The following is a 22928-nucleotide window of genomic DNA, read 5'->3' on the forward strand; positions in this document are numbered from 1 at the left end:
TGAACTCATTTTCAAGCAAAATGGCCTAAAATTTAGTCTAAAGTTCACGTTTTCTAAACATGGTATGCAAACCAGCCTAATGCTGTGCTAAAATAGAGTCTAAAGTTCGCGTTTCTTGCTTCTCTTTTAAAAAATTTCTCGGGTTTTGTTCACAAGATCAAATGATATGGATATTAAAACGATGCAAAAGAATTTCTTGTTTGTAACAACTAACCTTGTTAAAAAATTAATAAGTACAGGATATAATACTGCTCAATGGAAACAATTCAATGTCGATGTAGCGCCAAAATTATCGTGAGAAAAATTGGGCTCCATTCATTAGAACTGGTGCACCGGAGGTCGCGGTAAAAGTTTAGTGTTAAATATTTGGTACCCAGGGCTGCCACGTCACAGTTTTTGGAAAGTAAAAACTTATTCGTAAAAAAATTGATTGATATGTCTTTTGCATTAGTATAAGTAAACATATTTATATGTTAACTAGATATTTTATTAATGAAATTATTATCAACACAATTTCGAAGAGTTTTTTTTATAAATAAAAGTAGTACTTAGTAAATAAGTTTAAACTGTACCCAAATCTTTTTACTTTATAACAAGAAAATCAATTACTTCAAATATTATACTTCTCATAAGTTTTTATAAAATAAAAGCAAAAACAAAGCACGTGATAAAAACACAAGCTTCTTATTATAATATTATTATTAAACATTTTTATAACTCTATTATCTACTGTGTTTGATTGTGAGTGATTTGGAACACCCTTCCAGCATCAGTTTTCCACCGAATTATAATATGGGTACCTTCAAGACAAGAGTGAATAGGCATCTTCTAGGCAAGCTCGCTCCATCTTAGGCTGCATCATCACTTGCCACCCAGGTCTGATTGCAGCCAAGTGCTAGTCTATAAAAAAAACTGTTCCGATATAAAATACTGGATGCGTGAATTTAGCAATTTTTAAAATGCCATGGGACCCCTTTTCTGGGATTAAAAAGTAGCCAATGTTCTTCTCTGGGTAGCTTCTTTCGATCTTTGTACCAGATTTCGTAAAAATTGGTGACCTTGAAAAAATAATAGACACTTTCACGTTTATAATATTTCCAAATGGACAACCCTGACTGCTTTGTACCCACCCAATGATTCAAGTCAACTGGGTCAAGTGCAACGTGTACGATTTTGTATGCCTATTTATTAAATTGAATCCATGCCAAAGTTGGAATAAAATCGAAAGTTGATGTAACGTTGGGTACCTATCTATAACGGCGTTGGTAGGATATTGTAAGAAACACTTTAATTAAGCAACGTCTACACACTGCATTGACTAGATCATCATCACGATCAACCTATCGCCGGCTCACTACAGAGCACGAGTCTCCTCTGTGAGAAGAGTTTTGGCTGTAGTCTACCACGCTGGATTGGCATACTTCATACATCTTTGAGAACATTATGGAGAACTCTCAGGCAAACAGGTTTCCTTATGATGTTTCCTTCGACGCTAAAGCAAGTGATATTAAATTACTTAAAACGCACATAACTCCGAAAAGTTAGAGGTGCGTGCCCGGGATCGAACCTCCGACCTCCGATTAGGAGGCGGAGATCCTAATCACTAGGCTATTAACTAGATGAGTGATTATTGCAATTAAATTTAAATCTAAATTTTCAAAATCTAACTCAAGGTGTACGAAGTCGCAGACGTCGCAGATATTTCACTACCCATACCTATTATAAATGCGAAAGTGTGTTTGTTTATTGGTTTGTTGGTTTGTCTTTCAATCACGTCGCAACGGAGCAACGGATCATTGTGATTTTTTGCAAGGGTATATTAGACCTGGAGACTGAAATAGGCTACTTTTTATCGTGGAAAATCAAAGAGCTCCCACGGGATTTTAAAAAAACCTAAATTCACGCGTATGAAGTTGCGGTCATCAGCTAGTTTTAGAATGACCTAAGCAAATATCGTAATGACCTAGGTACTAAAACCACACGAGTAGATATATAGACCAGAGGGGAAGCTTCATACTAGCGGCTGGCTGTAGGTTCACTCACTCTAGCGCAGTGCACGCACACCACGACGTGTCACGGACGCTCCGTTTGCCGCAAAACTGGGCGCACGGAGTGTCCGTGGCACGTCGTGGTGTGCGTGAGCTAGTGTGAAGCTTCCCCTCTGGTCTATAATATCTACTCGTGTGCTAAAACTGTCAGTTGCTAGGTAGATAGGATAGGACTCTCTATGTCTATTCCTATCTATATCTACCTACGCTATACGTGGTACCTAGTTACCATTGTTTTTTGATATCACTCTAGGTAAACCGCAAATCGTTACTGGTACACTTTTGTCGGTTTGCAAAATCTGTAAGTAAGCCCAAATGGACCATTTTCTGACCACAAAGTATTTATCATAAAAGTTCAGCCATGGTTAAACCACAAAATATTAATAACCAGATGATGACCGCAACTTCGTCCGCGTGGATTTTGGTATTTGAAAATCCCGTGGGAAGTCTTTAATTTACCGGGATAAAAAGTAGCCTATGTCCTTCCTCGGGATGCAAGCTATCTCTGTACCAAATTTCGTCAAAATCGGTTGAACGGTTGAGCCGTGAAAAGTTAGCAGACAGACACACTTTCGCATTTATAATATTAGTATGGATTAGCTTTTGTTCGCGATTTCTGCCGCGTGATATAATAGATAGTAATAATAATTTTATAGCGCATAGCACTCGGAGATAATGAATCATCACTAAGATCGCAATCTTACTTGTAATGGAATAAAAAAAGCCCTCTCATATGATACCCCACTATGGTATAGTTATCTTACTTTAAAAAATTGAAACTACTAATTATTTTGTTCATGAACACATTTTTTGTGATGTAACAAACAGACAGACAGGTATATAGACAGACAGACAACAAAGTGATCCTATAAGGGTTCCTTTTTTCCGGAAAAATCGCGGGCTTCGTCTACTTAATAAGAAATCTATTGCGATGGATTAACTACCTTTAGGTTTGCAGTATTTTTGCGATGATAGGTTTATTAACCTAATACAAATAATTATAATCATGTGACTTGCTAACTTGTGATTTATTCGCGTATTATAACTATAAGGTGATTCAAATTAAAATGCCACCACGATTCACGAACACGAGCAACGAATACATAAATAATTTACTTCATCACATAGCTTACCTACTATTTATCAAATGGAGACTAGGTACCACGTATTTGTTCCTGGAAGTCCTATCGTCGAAAATTATACAGGAATTTAGCTATCCTTTTTCCACTAGATCGGATAGAATATACTGCCTACTACATATATATAATAACCTACTTAGCCTACTTTTCAGAAGCCGACACATATGACTAACTAATCTATCAACGCACAGCTCAAACTCTGGATGGATCAGTATTGTGGTGTAGACATCCGTTAAGAAAGGATATTTGAAAATTCAACCCCTAAGGGGTAAAATAGGGGTTTTGAATTTGTGTAGTCTACGCGGACAAAGGACGGAGTTAGCTTCTGTAAGGTATACTATTATGTATTCTCTTTCTGAAGTACCACCATAAATACATAATATACGAACACAAATACGTAACAAAAAGTAGTTCTCGCGCCTGTCACAGTGAATACTCTAGTCTTTTCTTTGCAGTCTAGGCATTGCCACATTCCTTATATCACAATGGTGTCGAAACAGGCCCTTGCTATGCGAAAAGTTAAACAATGAAAGAACAATATGAACAGTACACCTTTATTTTATCATGGACTTTATCTTAAGTTAATATCTCGACCTTCGCAAAGGACCGGGCGTGGGAACTATTCACTCGCTCTGAATACTAAAATGTTTCAACTGGTATATTATGATATAGAGAGAGAGCCAGCGCGTGCCAGACCTTCGTTATTTTATAAAAGCTGAAAGTTTATCTGCGTATTGTCTCCAACACAGGGAGGAACGATCAGCGACTATGAAGTTTGGATCATGGTGGCTTTGGGAGATAATTTAAACTTTTAAACTTTAAGGGCGTCTGGCAGGGGGTTGCCACGATACTAAGTGTCTGGCAATGCATGACGTGATTTCTAATACTATTCCGAAGAAAATTAAAAAAAAATGAGTTTTTAACATAATATAATGCATGCTAATAAGCAGAATTTGGCAGTACCTTTTCGTTTTTGTAACATCTTCACAGTTTACCCAGATTCGCAATAAAGGAATTTGTACTTGTATACTTTGACGTAAGATTTTTTACAACTTTATTACCTGTTATCTCCAAAAGCCACAATGATTCGAACTTCATAGTCACTGATCATTTCTGCCTGTTTTGGGGACAATACGCAGAGAAACTTTCAGCTTTTATAAAATAACGAAGGTCTGGCACGCGCTGGCTCTTAGTCCAATATGTTATATTATGATAATTATGCTGTGTGGAATATGAATGAGAAAATGTATGACATATTTGGAGTCTTAACAGCTAAATCCGTGATGTAATGCGTGAATAGCTTTTCAGTTAGAACTTATTAGGAATGCCTAACCAAGGAGTGGCTTCCAACATTCTAAAGGCTCAAGGAGCCTAATAAGGAGAGGCTGATAAAGCAGTGATAACCTAATGGTTCCTTACCTCCAACCAGACGTACACCTCGTATTGGAGGGATCCATGGTTCGATCCCACGCACGCACTTCTAAATTTTCGGAGTTATGAGCTTTGTAAGCAATTAAATATCGCGGTGAAGTATGTTTAAACAACAATAATTATTGATTTCAAAACTATTAATGCCAGTTTACCCCTTGATTTTTTAATAGAGTGCGTACAGTACGCGGCAAAAAATAATGTACATCGACCTTTAGAATGAGATTCCGGCTTTGTAGAGCGTTGTCACTGTCATTCATACCTATATGTGACGTTTTGTCGATCTGAACGACAGAGACAATGCTCTACAAAACCGCTATGTCTTTCTAACCATATGTCTTTCAAGACATAGCGGTTTTGTAGAGCATTGTCTCTGCTCTCTAAGCTTACGCTTATAAATGCAAACAAAAACTATAAAACTTCTGTAATTCATTGGAATTTATGAGAGTCTTACTAAACCTCATACTAGGGTTAAGGCCTAAGCACTCTCATATCATAGTTCTCTATGGTGGTAGGAGTGCCAGTAAAATCTGTTTTAATATCATAGAGAAGTCCCCTCAGTAAAATCAGTAAAATCATCATAGAAAATCTGCATTTCTAACAGGTAAGAGAATTAATTGAACTAGACAAACAAGAATGAATATTAAATTCAGCTTTTCAATCAATGCTGTGATCTGTAGGTTCAAATGTACGATACTTATAGACGTAGCTGCGGCGACATATTAGTGTTGGAAGACCCTAATGTAAACATAATGCGACAAAGTTTAAACGAGAACACTATTAGCCGAATGCCCGCGCTAGTGGAAACCTGTGTTTAGATCAGCGGGCGGGGATGGAGGAAGTCATTAACTATTTCTACAGTGGCAGATCGCTTGGCTGTCGCAACCGTGCGCAGCGTAATTCCCACGCGACGGTTGCGATAGGCTTGCGTCTTGCGTTTTAGAATCAGTGCAAGACATGTCCACAAGAGAAACAAAATCACTGATACACAGCACAGTCTTACTCCGACTTGTGGACGATGCCAAACTAACCGGCTCGTTGGAAAGCCAGGAGTGCCTGGAGCACCGCAGAGACGTTAGCTCTCTATGCGTGTCCTATCGCCTTTATAATGGGTAGTGCTCTGCAGAGCTTTTTTAACCTCATTCCACCCTTCTTTTTCTACAACCGCACCGCGCGTCACCGTAAGCAATTTGATTCTCACCACCTGGGTGTCTGGTGCACTTCGACCGTCCGTTGTGCCAGATCCTTCTTTCCACGCACATGCAAATCATAAACATCGGCGGTGTTCCCACTAGATTATAACATGGGGTTATTTAAGGGGCGGACCAACAAATTCCAAACAAAGTTGGAGAGACTACAAAACATGTGTATTCGCTTTATCTTCGGCCTACGAAAATACGATAGGTAATGTATCAGAGTTCCGTGCTAAACTAAAGTGGCTGCCAGTATCTCGGCGGAGGGAGATGCACGCTTTGTCGCTCCTATATCGTATTCTGTACTACCCTCAAACACCATCATACTTAAAAGAACGGTTTTCCTATCTTGGTGAGAACAATCAGTTCTCCCTCCGCTCCAGCACCGACAATAAGCTTATGACTCCACACAGCTGCACGGTATACTATGGTAACTCTTTCACCAGTTATAACAGTGTCAAACTCTGGAATTCACTCCCAGCTGAACTACGTCAGGCGAAATCCTTAAACTCCTTCAAAAATCGTTTGAAGAACTATTATTTATCTATGTAAACAGAATTATGTAGTATATTATAGAGATATGTATATAGGTATATATATTTATATATATTTGTGTATTATTAGAATGTACTGTGTATGTAGTCTAATTTATAATAATATAATATACCTAGGGCCATTTTCGGCTGCCGCACCAACCCGTGCTTTCGTGATTCCTTTCGTCAAAGGTTGCCTGGAAGAGATCGCTTTAGCGATAAGGCCGCCTTTGCATGCTACAGCTATTAGATTAAGATCCTGTATTGTGTTTTTACAATGTTTACTTTGTGTTGTGTGCAATAAAGTGTAAAATAAATAAATAAATAAATAAATTCCTAAAAGGCCGGCAACGCATCGGCAGTTTCTCTGATGCTGCAAATGTTCATGGGCGGCGGTAATCACTTAACATCAGGTGACCCGCCTGCACGTTTGCTCGCTATCTCCATTTAAAAAAAGTGGCAGTGGGTAGATCATGTAACACGTTTCTCATTAGAGCGATGGCTGGAAGTTGGAACCTTAAGTCCTAGAGTAGAAACCGCGTACAAGTAACAAGCGCAGTGTAGGGCGCCCTATAACAAGATGGACCGACGACAATTTATAAAGAGGGTGGTGGGAAGTAGCTGGATGAAGAAACGTGACTTATTGGTAAACTAGCTTATGCTCGCGACATCCGCGTGGGCTACATAAATTTCAAACCCCCATTTAACCCACTTGTGGAATTTCGGAAAATCCTTTATTAGTGGATACCTACCCACTCTTTACAAAGAATACACGCCAACAAATTTCATGTCTCTAGGACCAGCGGTTTAGGCAGTGCGTTGATATATAAGTCAGTCATTCAGTCAGTCAGGACTTGTCTCAAATTTAACTACAAACTTCTATTGAAGTTTATTCACCCACTTTTTATACTTACTTACCATTGTCTTTAATGTAGTAAAAAAAAGATTCCGACGAATTGAGAACCTCCTCCTTTTTTTGAAGTCGGTTAAAAATAGAGTATTGTTTAGTTTTTACGTTGTTAGTTAATTTCGACGTAACAATAAATGCTGAAGCGTGTAGGTAGGTATAGATTTACCAGTTTTTTTCTTTTGGTCATCGATAATAATTAAGTTTAAGACTCTGTGACCAATTTAAGTGTGTTGAGAAACCGATGTAATGGCATTCATGACCTTCAGTACTTATTGGGAAGATTGAATGAATTGTTTTATTGATTGGATAGATTTTGTGTAGGAAGCTACTAGCTATAGTTACCATTAGGTAGGTACGAATACCTTTGTTTTGTAATCGTCTTGCTAGTTACCTACACGTATTTGCATACATAAATAGAGGCATATAAATCTAATTTTAAAAAAATGCAACCGTAGATATTAAAGGGTTGTGTATTGCAAATGTGTAGTGTGTACCTGGATGCGTGTGATCGCGCGCACGAATGACTAACTACGAAAGGCGAGAATTTTCCGGCCTTTTTCGCTTTTAACTGACTCCGGAACGATTTCCGTTTAATTTTTTTTAGCTAGATCACTTTTAATGGAATATTTAGGTAGTAGGTAAAAGCTTTATGTGAAAAATATCTACAAATAATAATAATTATTACGATAGGTCAGTACAGTTTGTATATTTCTTTTATTAGGGCCACAATAATATTATTCTCATTTCTCAGAAAACAAAGTATGTAGGTACTTTGAATTTCCCCAAATCTAACTCTAATAAGTAAACTGATGGATTTTGAGTTAGATTACGTTAGTAGGTACTATTATATTATTCTGTGGTTAGATATTGGTGCTAGTTTAATCCACTGCAGCTCATAGAGGCTTAAAAGTACTTCATACCCAAGAAATAGTTAGGTAACCTAGATGAAATAGCTCAATGCTCATTATCCTTTATGACTTGCCCATAAGCAGGAACCTACCTATGTACTGCTTACCCTGGCTTTAACCCCTTTGAACGCCACTGCTTATGACCCATTATGCTCTTATCTTAGACCCATTATGCTCTGTGCTTAGACCTGTCTATACCTATACTTTAGAGTTTAAAAACCGAATTGTCTATTCCTTTACTTCCTATGTATAATATGTACCTATAAAAATATCGCCTACAATTTTTCGCAACACCTTGGTAGCCTTGGCGAGAAGTGAATGACTTGTATCTCTATAATCATCTGTATTGTATTAACATAACTTAGTAATGATCACGATTATTAATGTTTTTTACGTTTCATAACCGCGAAATCGATTACCAACGACAATTGAGCCAGGGCTGTCTGATACCAAACTTATCACTTTTAGATTCCTGCCCCCCAATTGTGTAAGAATAACCATTTCATGGCTATCGCAATCGTCAAGAAATTCTGCCTTTTGATTGGTTGATTCGCTGTTTACATTTTTTCACAGCCAATCAAAGGGCAGAATTCTTGACGATTGCGATAGCCATGAAATGGTTATTCTTACACAATTGGGGGGCTGATAGGATACCTACCATAATCAAAGGTCTAATGCTGAAGATTGACTTGTAACATTTTAATGTAATGTATCGAGTTTTTGTAACTCAAACCAAAGACTGGCTTGTAACGTTAGTTTGTAGTGTATCATTCGCGGCGAGCGCCGCGTGCTTCACTCGACTGTTGGTTTTTTCGCGAATGCCCTTTGAATATTACATTACAAGTCAGTGAGCGCGAGAGCAAATCGCAAGCGCAAGCCGTAAAATGGAGCACACTTGAGCCAAGGGCTCGAATGATACATTACAAACACACGTTACAAGTCAGTCTCCAGCTTTAAATGTCGCTTGTTTTTAGCGGCTCCCTGCGAATCGCTTGATGACAATGTTCGTTTTGGCAATGTTTGTATACCTAAGTGCGAAATTTGTTGAATCAATTCCTTAATAACATGACGATTGAAAAATCAGCAGTAAGACAAAATATTGATTTATTATTATGATGAATTTGGTATCTATAGATATTTAAATGCTAGGTATAATGATAAATTAATAAAGCCGGGTTGTGACAACCCTATTTTAACATATCGATTTATTCTTACTTAATTCTAGGTATGATCGAAGTTTTTATAAGTAGGTACATATTATAATTAGAACTGCACTATTATAGATATGACTCATCTGTGTAACAATGATATAAGCTATCATTTATTATTTATACAAGTTTTAGACCACGTCTCTACCTACCTACTTATGTAATATTTTTGTGTACAATAAAGTATTTCTATCTATCTATCTATCTACCTACCTACGTAGAATTTCTAGTAAGAGAAATAAATACCTACTTACATCGATATAAATGACAAGATATTCCCAAGCGAACAAAATGTTTCACGGTTTTGGAACCAAATAAATCAGCGCCACCTCTTAGATACTAATGAACGAACCGTTTAAAATCCAGACGTCACTGAGGTTGCATTGGTCCTAAAGCACCACTGAGTCAGTGCAATTTTCTTTGTTCAATGGCCCTGTTCATACGGAGTAATATATAAGTCGATGCCTACTTATAATATTTTCTTTAATTTCAGGTACACAGCAAGGGTCTGAAGTTCGGTATCTACGAGGATTACGGCAACTTCACCTGCGCGGGATACCCCGGTGTCGTCGGCCATCTTGCCGGAGGTATATAAACATGACACTATAAATTACTAAATATAATATACTAAATTATTAAATTATAAAAAGATGTGATAGCCTAGTGGTTAGGACGTCCGTCTTCTAATCGGAGGTCGGAGGTTCGATCCCGGGCACGCACCTCTAATTTTTCGGAGTTATGTGCGTTTTAAGTAATTAAATGTCACTTGCTTTAACGGTGAAGGAAAACATTGTGAGGAAACCTGCATGCCCGAGAGTTCTCCATAATGTTCTCAAAGGTGTGTGAAGTCTACCAATCCGCACTTGGCCAGCGTGGTAGACTATGGCCAAAACCCTTCTCACTCTGAGAGGAGACCCGTGCTCTGTAGTGAGCCGGCGATGGGTTGATCATGATGATGATAAATTACTAAAATATTATCGCCGTCGTAAAACCAATAGGTCTCTTGTCTTCCACACGCCATGCACGATCTTGGGCCGCGCCGGCCTGATTCCAGTACCTATTAGGTATTTTAATATAATATTAGATATCATCATCATGATCAACCCATTGCCGGCTCACTACAGAGCACGGGCTCCTCTCAAAGTGAGAAGGGTTTTGGCCATAGTCTACCACGCTGGCCATGTGCGGATTGATAGACTTCACACACCTTTGAGAACATTATGGAGATCTCACAGGCATGCAGGTTTCCTCACGACCCCAGTTTTCCAGACCCGTGCTCCGTAGTGATGATGGGTTGATCATGATGATGATGACGATGAATGAATATTATATAGGTATTATATAGGCTACTAAGTGGCTCACCTACTTGAAAAATTGCAGGAACCTAGATGTAAAAGATATCATCATACAAAAAGTAGGTAGCTGTACGAAAATTAAAATTATATTTAATGATCGATATTATGTAAAAATCGCATGCTAGTTGAATACGGACTGTTTCCTAATCTAATTACATACTTACGCTACTGCAAAGCGTTTTGATTGCTAATAAATAATAATATTAAGGTTCATACAGACAAGTGTGAAAACAGCGACGTGCGACGGAAACAACATTATATTGAACGTCGTATTGAATGTGCGTCTACGCTTTATGCAAGAAACTTGGAGACTTAGTACGAGTTTTCACGTCTCGAAAACGTTGATAGATTTCGAAAATACAGCTCTGTATATCTCCAAGAGGATACTTAGGAAAATAAAAATCGTTATACGGTATGAACGATTTTGAAACAACAAGCTCCATAACATTATAACACTGACAGTCGATACTCGAATCTAACTACATTGCAGAAATGAGCAAACTTGTACTGGTATAGACACGCCAAACCTTCAATAGCGTGCGAAAGCATTCACGGGCTTTTCTCGGGATTTTGTGCTGCAACTCACACGTGAGTCAAAAGCGGGCATCGCGTTGAGCTAACGACGCGACGGCGACTGCAATAGCGTGGCTTCTATGCACGTTGGTAGTCTGTAGATTTAGTATGAGATTTTACTTTACATCTTGCCAACGTTGATATCATTCGATCGTCGAAACACTATCGTCAGAGTAAAATAGACTAACACTACCATCATAATAAAAGCTTGTTGGTCTCAGATACATCTACAGCCACTAGCCAGCCCTCCAAGCGGAAATAATACTTTCAACGATGAGATATAAAAGATGACGAGATATAAAATGCCATACTAACCCTACTGAAGTCTGAACGCCTTCATAATTATTTATATTAAGTACAGTCTTTGTAATATGACTTGTAATATTACCTACACAATATTACAACTTCTAAAACCCGCGTTGGAGACGTAGCTGTCACGCGTTCTTTGTGTTTAAGCCTTTATATTTGTACTTCCTAATGTTAAGCAACCGGCATTCGTTTTTAGCAAAAAGGAAATAAAACTGAGGTTTTTACAAAAATGTCTCTGAATCTTTTAGACGAAAAGGTCAATTGGTAACCTTTACAAATTTAAAGTATTTGCTATGTCCGTAAATTGTTTGTAGGTAAACATAATATTTATTCTTATAAGTCATTTTAAGTAGGTAACCTCAGCGAATATAAATATTAAATAAGGACCTATCTACACATTATTCAACATCATGCTCGCGACTTCTTCCGCGTAGGTACCTAAGAGGTTTTTTAGAGGATAAGAGAAATCCCGCGGGAACTCTTTGATTATCCGGGATAAAAAGAAGCCTATATGTATATTATGTAAGCCAATTTACCAAGAGCTGTACGGTATGGATTTGGAGAAGACTATGAAATTTTGGACGACAAAATAACGTAGGTACGCCTGCTATTACTTTATCTCACAGAATGAAAATCTCTTCTTGATCTTGAAGATTGTAGATCTTTAATGTGCCTATTCTTCTTCCTTTACAATCTCTCCCATTGCCAAGGATCACTGGTAGAGATCTCTTATAGAGATAAGTGCTTCCCTGTCCACTTTTTAACTTTTTAAGTAGGTACTATTAAGTATCAATTTTTGGAAAAAAAAATAGTAGACATAATACCTAAGCGTCTCCTCTCTCACTAAGTATAAATTGGTTCCCCAAGGCTCCCCAAAATTAGAATAGAATAGATTAATGTTTATTCGAGGTATCACATACATGGTGTAGGCAATATCGTCCTGTACAGCAGTGCAACACCTCGAACAGGTAGGCCACTCAGCTTGTGTTGAGAAGTCGGGCCCCTCAGACACAAACCTCTATGGCGAATATCTGAGGTACCAGACGCTGATTTTCAGTGACCGCCTTTTATACTACCCAAACGTAACTGGCAAAGAATATATGAAATTTGGCGAGTTATACCTAGATCTGTACTAAGTATATATAAAAGGAAAAGCTGACTGACCGACTGACTGATTTATCAACGCACAGCTCAAACTACTGGGCGGCTGGGGCTGAAATTTGGCATGCAGACGTAGACATCCGCTAAGAAAAGATTTTTAAAAATTCAACCCTTAAGAGGGTTAAATAGGGGTTCGAAATTTGTGTAGTCCACGCGGACAAAGTCACGGGGATAAGCTAGTACTTTAATAAATGAATAAATAAAATAAAATAAAAAGTTAAGTTTTTAAAGTGCTTTAAGTCATAAAAGAAGAAAATAAGAACTAAAATATTTAATTAGCTGTTGATTCACATCGATGTAGATTCATCTGTCAAGCACTATTATTTAATCGATGCTTAAATTATTTATTGAATCATTAATAATCACCGATTTCATTCAATCTTTTATTAATCGTTTCCTGCTAACCGAGTATTTTACCTACTAGGTACATTATAATAATTAATTGTTGCATGTGTAGTCAGGAAGTGCAATTTAATATAACGGTTATAACCACTATTATTGTTACGTCATAATCGCTTAAAATAAAGGTTCGTGTCTACATTGACAATGATATTACAAAAAATATCAATAAGCACGGTATTAACCTTTAGATTACGATCCACAAATTTATTGATACTCAATCTAAAGTAATCTTGTTACCCTTTTAGCTTACTCGTCAACTAGTTTTTGGCCGCGACTTGCGACTTGGAATTAGGACCGCGTGGAATTAGGTTCTTAAAAATCGCGTGTAGCCTAGTTCACTTCTTGTATATAACTCCTCCCTACCTGTTTGTCAAAGTCCCTTTTAATTTTCCATTGCCTTCCCCTTAGAATTCCCCCGAAAATCGTGTAACATGTATTCCTTCATTTTCAACCGAAAGCCTAAATACCAATTTATGCTAATAAATGTATGTTATATTAATAGTAATATCTGTACATGCTACCAAAAAATATCGGTTGTAGTACTTACCTATATTTATATTTAAAAAATCTTTGCCAGTAAGTAATTTTTCGCTTTTTCTTCCTTTATTTAGGCTATGAAGGATGAATTTCACAAAAATAAAAAAAAAAACGTTCAATCGAGGTTAGCTATTTCTCTGTCTTCATCCAAGTATGATTATTTAGAAAATACGGGACTTCTTTTACAGACGCGGCAACGTTTGCATCATGGGGCGTGGACTACGTGAAACTGGACGGATGCTACGCGTTGCCTGTGGACATGGACCACGGATACCCAGAGTTTGGTAGACAGCTCAACTTGACTGGCCGGCAAATGGTCTACTCCTGCAGCTGGCCCGTCTACCAGATATACGCTGGAATGCAGGTAAAGTAACACTATATATAATATCTCTCATCCGGCTATACTCACGTATTTAGTCGACGTTAGCCCGACTAGTTTCGAAACCATCCGGGGTCCACCAACTAACGTCGACTAAACACGCGAGTATAACCGGGTGAGAGATATTATATAATATATTGGAAATCACTCACGGTAGTTTAAACGCTAAAATAAACTAACACTCTCCCGTGTTCAATATAGTTATTGGATCATCCAGAATTTGGCAGACAGCTTAACCTAACTGGCTGACAAAATTTGTTTCATACCTACAGCTGGCCGGTCTACTAGATATACGCTGGAATGCAGGTAACTAATATTTTCCCTTGGTGAATGTGGTTATTGGATCACGGATACCCAGTGTTTGCAGACAGCTCAACCTGACTTGCTGGCAAATGGTCTACTCCTGCAGCTGGCTGGTGTACCAGATTTATACCAGATTGCAGATGAAGTGGCATTCTACTAACTATAACTGAAATCAGCAAAAGTACGTACTTGTTTTCAGTTTCCTGACATTTTCTGATGTATGTACCTACGTACATCTGTACAATACAGGTAGGTACATGAAAGGATAGAAAGAAATAAGATCCAAAACAAACCCATTCCCAAACCCATAGGTTTTGTGGATTCATTCTGATGACCTTGGTTATAAAGGTATTGGGTGTTTATAAACTTCACGTTCGGTTTTAATCAATAAGGCTAATGAAAATGAATTACAATTCCAGCCAAACTTCTCATCGATCATCGAGCACTGCAACTTGTGGCGTAACTTTGACGACATTCAAGACTCGTGGGCGTCCGTCGAGTCTATCATAGACTACTACGGAAACCACCAGGACGTCATCGTGCCCAACGCTGGACCTGGACACTGGAATGACCCTGACATGGTGAGATTCTTGTATCCTTGTCTGCCTTTCTAAGTTGGTAATAATATAGCTCCGTGGCGTCACCTGGATCAGGGTTCCGGCTGTATGCTCCAGGTTCAACGGCTAAATCAACGTTGTATGCTTTTGTATAAGTCCCGCAAATTGCTGATGGGCGTGGCCGCAATTTTAGTGACATCAGCATGGTATAGGTATTTTTATTTCGACTGACGTCAAAATGACGTCATTTCGATGTTAATGAGACATGGTTCCAGCGCAATAGAAATTTGCGGGACTTATAATATATTATGTACAAGACATACATCATTATGCTGAGCTAGGACCAATTTTTTCGGGTTGTGCCACACATGACACAGTTTATTCCGACGCTTCTTCCGCTTGAGGTGTTTTGACTTTAATGCTCAAGTGGAGGAGCTGGCGGGATAACCTTAGGTATAACATGTGATATGTGGCCCAATGTACCTACTTACTTGAAAATAAACGTTTTATCTTTCTTTCCTTTCTGGAGTAACGGTGAACGTCAAATAATTTTGTTTGACTCCCTAGTCCTTATTATATCGTGGGAATATATATAACAATCTCTTGACCACAATATCAGTGGATGATTGGTTGATGACGCTGAGTATGATGCGTCTATTACTGCTTCTGTTCTTTTAAATATAGGTTTTCAAATTGAATGTGTTAGGGAAAAACGTTTTGGGGAGGGAGTTAATAATTGTGAAATGGACCTGATACAACCTAAGGATAAATGTGCTAGTCCAGAATATGCCTTTTCATTCATGCTTTGAAAACACTCTTTGTAAGTAGGGCACCTACAACATTGTAGGTGGCAAGGAAGATAGACTTTTTACTGTTTATCGAGATCAGTCTGGACTGGTTCAAAAAGAGATCCAAAATTATGCTGTCACTAAGCAATCAATTATAATTATGATGCTTAAAATTTTTCAAATTCTGCACAAAAATAAAGAACTTGTGAGATAAGGCATTTGAACTCTGCTTCAGAAAACGCTGGTTTTAATGTAGTATGTGCTAAAGAAACTTTTATTCAAACATTCAACCTCTCTCTTCCAGTTAATCATCGGCAACTTCGGTCTATCGTACGAGCAGAGCAAGACGCAGTTTGCAATCTGGGCGATCCTGGCGGCACCGTTACTAATGAGCGTGGACCTGCGTACAATTCGCCCTGAGTACAAAGCCATTCTACAGAACAGGAAGATCATTGAGGTCGATCAGGACCCACTGGGGATACAGGGCAGGAGGATATACAAAGTGAGTAAAATTCTTCGGTCTATCATATTAGCAGAGCAAGAGACAGTTTGCAATATGGACGATCCTGCGGTGCCTTTACTGATGTGTGTGGATCTGCGTACAATTTGCCCGGAGAAAATGGCCATCCTGCAAAACAGGAAGATCATCAGGGTCAACAAGGACCTGCTTTGGATTACAAAGATATACAAAGAAATAAAGATCCTCTCAAACTCGAAATAATATAGATAAACTCATTTCCTCGGAATCTTTCCTCGATGGTGTTTTAATGCTACCAAATTATTTAGGAGGTACCAATTTAATGAGCGTATCAATAAATTCATTGAAACTTAGCAATGTAGTAGGCAGTTGTGCCGTATTTTCTGGTGCTTTGTGGGCAGCAACATTCACTTTTAGATGATGATTGACTGTCACATTAACACTATAGATCAGCGAAATCAAAGTGAGACATGCTACAACCATTGTTTTTGATGCGAACATCAAATTGGCTCTAATAGCCAATTGGTACCTGGAGTTCGCAGTGCATCCTCAACATTAACAACAACAGTGTATTATTATTTTAACCTTACTTAAAAAATTCCCTGATCTTATTGTGTCTTCAATTTTTGATCACTTCACTTAATCAATACAACAATTCCTCATTTTCCAGCACCGAGGCATCGAGATCTGGTCGCGTCCCATCCTGCCCATCCACGGCCAGTACTACTCATACGCGGTGGCGTTCGTCAACAGACGCACGGATGGCACACCCTCGGATGTGGCGGTGACTTTGCGAGAACTCGGCCTGAACAACCCTTCTGGATACAGAGTTGAGGTCAGTATCTATTGCTCAGAAACCTTTGTGGAAAGATGAAAGAAATAACCGAACAAGCAAACTTCAGAATGCTATGCAGCTATGCTCCTTTGTGAACAATATATTAATTAGGTTGTAGTGCCATTTTTAGCGGAGAAGATTATCTAAGTACCTACCAAAGTGCTCGATTATATTCACTTACGAGAATTGATGATTGGAATAAAGTTACTGGGCTATTAATGACCTGACAGAACCACTCTAATTTTTCTCGTGTGAAATCACCAAAAATTTGAACTTGTACTTACTTTCAACTTACTTGTTACTTAGTTGGAATTTATATGAAAGTTGTTGGTGTAAATAAATAAAAAAAATCCTTTCTTCGCATTGAATTATAAATATATTACTTCGTATGGGGTACAGGGCTATTGAACAAACAAAATGGCACCGACTCAGTGGTGATTTAGCACGAATGAAACCTCGGTGACGTCTGGATTTCAAACGGGTCGTTCATTAGTAGGATCTAAGAGGTGGCGCTGATTTATTTGGTTCCAAAATCGTGAAAATTTTTGTTCGCTTGACCATATCGTGTCATTCATATCGATGTTTCTTAGCGTAGAATTTAACCTACATGCAAAATCTCAAGTTTATATGCACAATCGTATACGTTAGTTGGCCAGTTTATCCTTTTATATTATGTATAGATTTGCATATACTATAATTTTATGTTCTGTTTTCAGGATTTATACGAAGATGTGGACTACGGCGTCCTGTCGCCACAGACGAAGATCAAAGTGAAAGTTAATCCCTCAGGTAAAGGACCACATCATTTCACAAAATAGATTTTCTTTAACTTAGATCTAAGTTCCATACAAGAGTGGATGTACGTGTGGAAGTCCCTACCTAGGCCCAGCAGTGGACGTCTATCGGTTGATAATGGTTATGATGATCTCAATTCATACAAAGTAGATAACCAGTTTTTAAAACTCGACAGATACCTACTTGAAATGATAGACGAACGTTAGATATATCTACATATTATTATATGTTTAGGAATTTTGTTTTGCAGGTGTGGTAATTCTCCGAGCGGACGCGCAGCCATCTTTCGCCTACAACGCAATACCGACGCGGACGCCCTACGCGCTAAACGACGTGTTCAGACTCACCAAGAAAAAATAACGCTCTCCAGCGGACGCGCGGGAAGCAAATCGAAACGATCTACAAGTACAATACGAGATGTCGCTCTAAACATTCTAAATCGCGGTGCTGACTTCTAAGGCCAGTTGTCGTTCTTTATTTAAACTCTTGAATATTCTACAGGTTAAAGTTAAACAGACCACAGATTAAAATTTAACTTTTAGGGTTTCAATCGTTTTATGCGCTAAATGCTAATGTTAGGCCAGAACGGTTGATTTAGCGTTTACATTATCGTGAGTGATATTATATTTTATAAAGAACGGTTAATTTAAAAAAAAACATGCGAGGTAAAGCCGATTTTATAAAAGTATGATGCAAGAGTTAAAAGAACAATTCGTATATTTGCGCAATGCAACGAGGTATGATGTGTGCACTTGCAGAATTTACATTGAATTAAATTAACTGAACATTTTTGGTATAGATAGTTCCATTTATCTTTTCTCTTCTGTGTAGAAGTTCTTTTATTTGTGGACGATCTCAGTTATTACTCATTTTTGAACGTAATAAGGTAAATGAAATCTTATTTGACATAATTGTGTGATTTGTCCAGTGAAATTACGTTGGTTACCATATTGGTTGTAGCTGGTTTTACATAAACTTGCCTTTAGCGTACGTTTTATTTATATTTCTTATTAGTGTGATCGAACGGAGAATAGTACCTAGTAATTACGAGAATAAATTTTGCCATTATTATGTACCTAGGATGTAAGGATGTACATTTTAACTGTCTGTAAATGTAAGTTTTTGGTAGAGAAAATAAATAATTTTACGTATATAATACAACATTTTATTTCACTTATTTACCACTATAATATTTACTAATTACTATCGTCTTAAGTTAAATAGTTTATTCACTTTTTCTGCGCTAGTTAAATAAAGGAGGTCAATCAGGACTTGCACTTAACTATATATTAAGAGGCGATTTTTCAGTACTTACTGAAAATACGATTGGCATCGAACGTGGCATAAAAATGCGTGACCGATGTGGTTCATTGGGTTCATCTCACCAACGTTGATAGAATTCAAACGTCTAACATCAGAGTAAAATGGACCTAATACTACATGATTTAAAGTCAAGAATTCAGTAGCACTGATTCTAATTTTCACAAGGTTTCCGCTTAGAACACCTGTCTGTAGATATAGGTACCTATAAGTCCCACAAATTGCTAATGTGCGTGGCCGCCATTTTATGTTAATGAGACATGGTTCCAGCGCAATAGCAATTTGCGGGACTTACCTACTAAAAAAGGTTAAGGTTAATTTTACTTTGATTAGACTTACTTTGTTAATTTTACTTTGAGTATTCTATCAATGGTGGTGGGATGTACAATCTTATACTAAGGCTTTTAAGGTCACGTCGAAATCCAATCTCTAATACCCAATGACGCAATCAATTATTATCATTATTTTTCGATGCGTTCGATACGTTTAAATCTTGCGTCTCATGCATTTTCAGTATTGACAAATCCAACGCGCGTACCTTTTGGAGCTAAGGCAGCTCGTTGCCTCCCTTTGAAAACGTTTATTCACAAGGATAATAATTTGGAGCTGAATACACAAGCTATGTGTGAATATTCCTGTAGGTTAGATCAGCATCTAAATGGGTTTCATGCTCGCTAAATCTGGATCCAGTCGATGTTGTTGCGGCTCTTTCTTCCTCTATTATATTGATACGTCTGAAAGTTAAATGAAAACCAATTAAATTTTCCTTAAAAAATATCTTAGTACTATGTAAGGAAAGCGTTGCATGAATTAGGTACATTGTCAAAAGAAATATCTCAAATTTCACCTAAAATGTCGAATTTTAATAGTAGGTAATAGTAAAAAAATTGCTTGATAGTTCAGTAACAGGATTTGTGCATAATTACACGTATGTACATAGTTATATGTACTTTAATAGCAAAATTATTATCATAGGAGTTAACTAGTTACCTTTTACGTCTCAGTGCTAAATGGGTTCTAACGTCCTCAGTAGTAAATAATTCCTCTCCGTTTGGTATTGGTGTCACAGTTATGACATTTTCTTTGGGTTCATTTATGAATTTAGGATTAGGTCTTTCCTCTGAAGTAACAATTTCGCTACTGGTAATAGCTTCAATTGTGTTTTTCATGGTAGATGAAGAAATAGCGTTGCCTGTTACAATTATAAGAGGCACTGATTTCATTGTTTCCGATTCAGGCTTATCTGAAATTTCTATTTTAATTGCAGGATGGACTGGTTTTTCTGTTACAATCATAGAATTGTTTTCAGATTTTTCCGTTGTAATAGCAGAATCAACAGATTCTTGTATTTTTGCTGCAGACTCATTGAATGTGTTAATTGACGTTGCAACCTCAACAGGTTTTCCAGTACTTGTAGAAAGATCTGTAATTTCTGTTTTAGTTGCCAAATCATTAAACTTATCTATTGAAATCTCTGAAATAACTGTTTTTTCTGTTGTAGCAGCCACAACTTCAAAATTTTCTGTTTTCGTTACCGAGCTTTCTACCTTTGCTGATTTAGTTGCAGTATTGACCGATTTTTCTGTTGAAGTTAGAGCATCGTGTAACTTATCAGGTGTAATTGAAGTAACTAAATTTTCCATTTTATTTTGAGATTCATGTATATTTTTGCTTGTAGTCGTAGAGAAAGACAATTTTTCTGTTGTTGTTATTGGTAAATAAATCACTTCATCTGCTATAGCTGTAGAATTAACTGAATTTTCCGTTTTGTTTAGCGATGCGAGAATTGATTTTTGTGTTGTTAGTGGTAAATAAATCACTTCATCTGCTATAGCTGTAGAATTAACTGAATTTTCCGTTTTGTTTAGCGATGCGAGAATCGATTTTTGTGTTGTTAGTGGTAAATACATCACTTTATCCGCTATGGTTGTAGGAAAAACTGATTTTTCTGTCGTAATCGCACCATGAACTAACTTTTCCGAAGTTGTACCAGTAATTGTTTTATTTTCTTTTGTTACAGGATGTTTATTTACTTTAGTTGGAGTTTTAGTGGTTATTATTACCTTTTTTTTCATGTCTGGTCTAATAGTTTTGATCTTTTGAAGAGATTCTTGAATTGCTGATTTAGATATGGATCGATATTTGTCTATATTTAATAAAGTGTAAGGTGCGAAATTCTTAAACTGTTCAGAAGCTGCAGTTGCTAGAGGATATCCGCGCCGTCTTTTTAGAGGTCTGTATGTAGGAATTTTTCTTTTCGGTTCTCCCGATTCACCACTATCATCAACATCAGTGAAATTTTTGAATCGATCTTCAACACTGCTTAAGTCTTCAGAGGTATTTGGAGAATTTTTGTTTTTATTTTGAGGTTTGAATCGTTTCTTTTCGTTTAAATTCCTCCTCTTGCTGTAGTTACTCTGTTCACTTTGAGCTCGAATGTTTATGGAATGGATTTCATGAGGCTTAGAAGTAAACTTTCTGGTTCTCATAAGCGGACGTCTGGTAGATGGTTGAAATGCTAAATTATTCTTATTTTCAATATTTTTTATTTGAATTTCTGGTACTTTAGTTGCACTATGAGATGGTTGTGTTACATGTTGTTTTATTGTTACCGAAATCTCACTTTTTCCTTTCGGTAACGTGTGTGTATTTACATCAGTAGATTCCGTACTAGGTCTAATTTTGGCTGCATCACAAATGGCGATGAATGTGTAAATTATCTGAAAATTAAAACAATTACATCTTTAAAATTTTTGGTATCGGTAGGTATATTATTTTTCTAGAAGATATCTCGCAGAGAGTAGAAACTATTATGACGAAAGAGAACTACAACGTCCCAACAAAAATATCAAGTGAGCACAAAATTGAACAGGAATTGATACACTCATACAAATAATAGCATGAAACTCAAAAATAAAGACCTTATAGACATAATAATATACATATAGAAATCGTAAAAAAATTATAATAAATGTTTTAAAACTATTGTTGTGTGTTTAACTAGTTTTAACTAGTGTATGTTTTAAAATTATAAAAAATAATTGGATATTTGGATGTTTGTTACTCCTCCACACCAGAATGACTTAACCAATTTGGCTGGAAATTAAGATATCTTACATTCTGAATTACTTTTTATTTCGAAAATCAAAGAGTTTATAGAATATTATATATAAAGAATATTATAAATGTGAAAGTGTGTTTGTATGTTTGTCATGCCTTCACACCATAACTAAGCAACCAATCGACTTGATTTTTGGGATAGAGATACTTGAAAGGACGGAAAGTAACATAACATTACTTTTTATTACAGAAAATCAAAGAGTTACCAAGGGATTTTTAAAAAACCTAAATCCACGCGGATCAGGCACTAACTAGGTAATAAATTATAAAAATTACTTACCCACGCGAATTTCATGGTAACAGCTTATAAACTTAATATAGGTACTAATAGTAATAAAACACTGCATTTATGGGTGACACTAACATCAAAATAATAACCTTAGACACAACTTTGCACCGAGGATACAATATAAATGAATTTACTTCAATTATTGCAAACTTAATATAGATAAGCGTTCCCTTAATGATTGTATTGATTGACAAGAGTGCTGATTAATTCTACTTAGATACTTAGCGGCCATTAGATGTATTGGATTCTAAGTAGAGATAATGAGAATTGGAAGCTTTCTTTATGCTTTAATCACCATCAATATTGTAATGGTGTTCGCATTATATTTTACTAGATATCTCGCAAGTTCGTCCGCGGGGA

The 22928-nt window shown here is 37.0% G+C and overlaps 2 protein-coding genes across 2 annotated transcripts in view; one reads left to right on the top strand and one right to left on the bottom strand.

The window, feature by feature from the left end:
- The window catches only part of LOC117992889 (alpha-N-acetylgalactosaminidase), a 60155-nt gene extending 41155 nt beyond the window's left edge, over nt 1-19000 (top strand). The window contains exons 4-10 of the mRNA XM_034980601.2: nt 9861-9954; nt 13893-14068; nt 14806-14967; nt 16036-16233; nt 16880-17044; nt 17761-17833; nt 18090-19000. Coding sequence (XP_034836492.1) covers nt 9861-9954; nt 13893-14068; nt 14806-14967; nt 16036-16233; nt 16880-17044; nt 17761-17833; nt 18090-18199 — 978 coding nt within the window. The 3' untranslated portion in view covers nt 18200-19000. The remainder of the gene's footprint in view (nt 1-9860; nt 9955-13892; nt 14069-14805; nt 14968-16035; nt 16234-16879; nt 17045-17760; nt 17834-18089) is intronic.
- LOC117992894 (uncharacterized) lies at nt 18738-22671 on the bottom strand. Its single transcript, XM_034980608.2, has 3 exons — nt 22560-22671; nt 20150-21879; nt 18738-19893 (listed from the first exon to the last, which is right to left on the bottom strand). The coding sequence occupies exons 1-3, from the start codon at nt 22572-22574 to the stop codon at nt 19779-19781; spliced, it is 1860 nt and encodes a 619-aa protein (XP_034836499.2). The 5' UTR covers nt 22575-22671; the 3' UTR covers nt 18738-19778.
- Nucleotides 22672-22928: the final 257 nt, after the last annotated feature.

Source organism: Maniola hyperantus, chromosome 22 (genome assembly GCF_902806685.2).
Source record: "Maniola hyperantus chromosome 22, iAphHyp1.2, whole genome shotgun sequence".
In the NCBI taxonomy this organism is placed as follows: domain Eukaryota; kingdom Metazoa; phylum Arthropoda; class Insecta; order Lepidoptera; family Nymphalidae; genus Maniola; species Maniola hyperantus.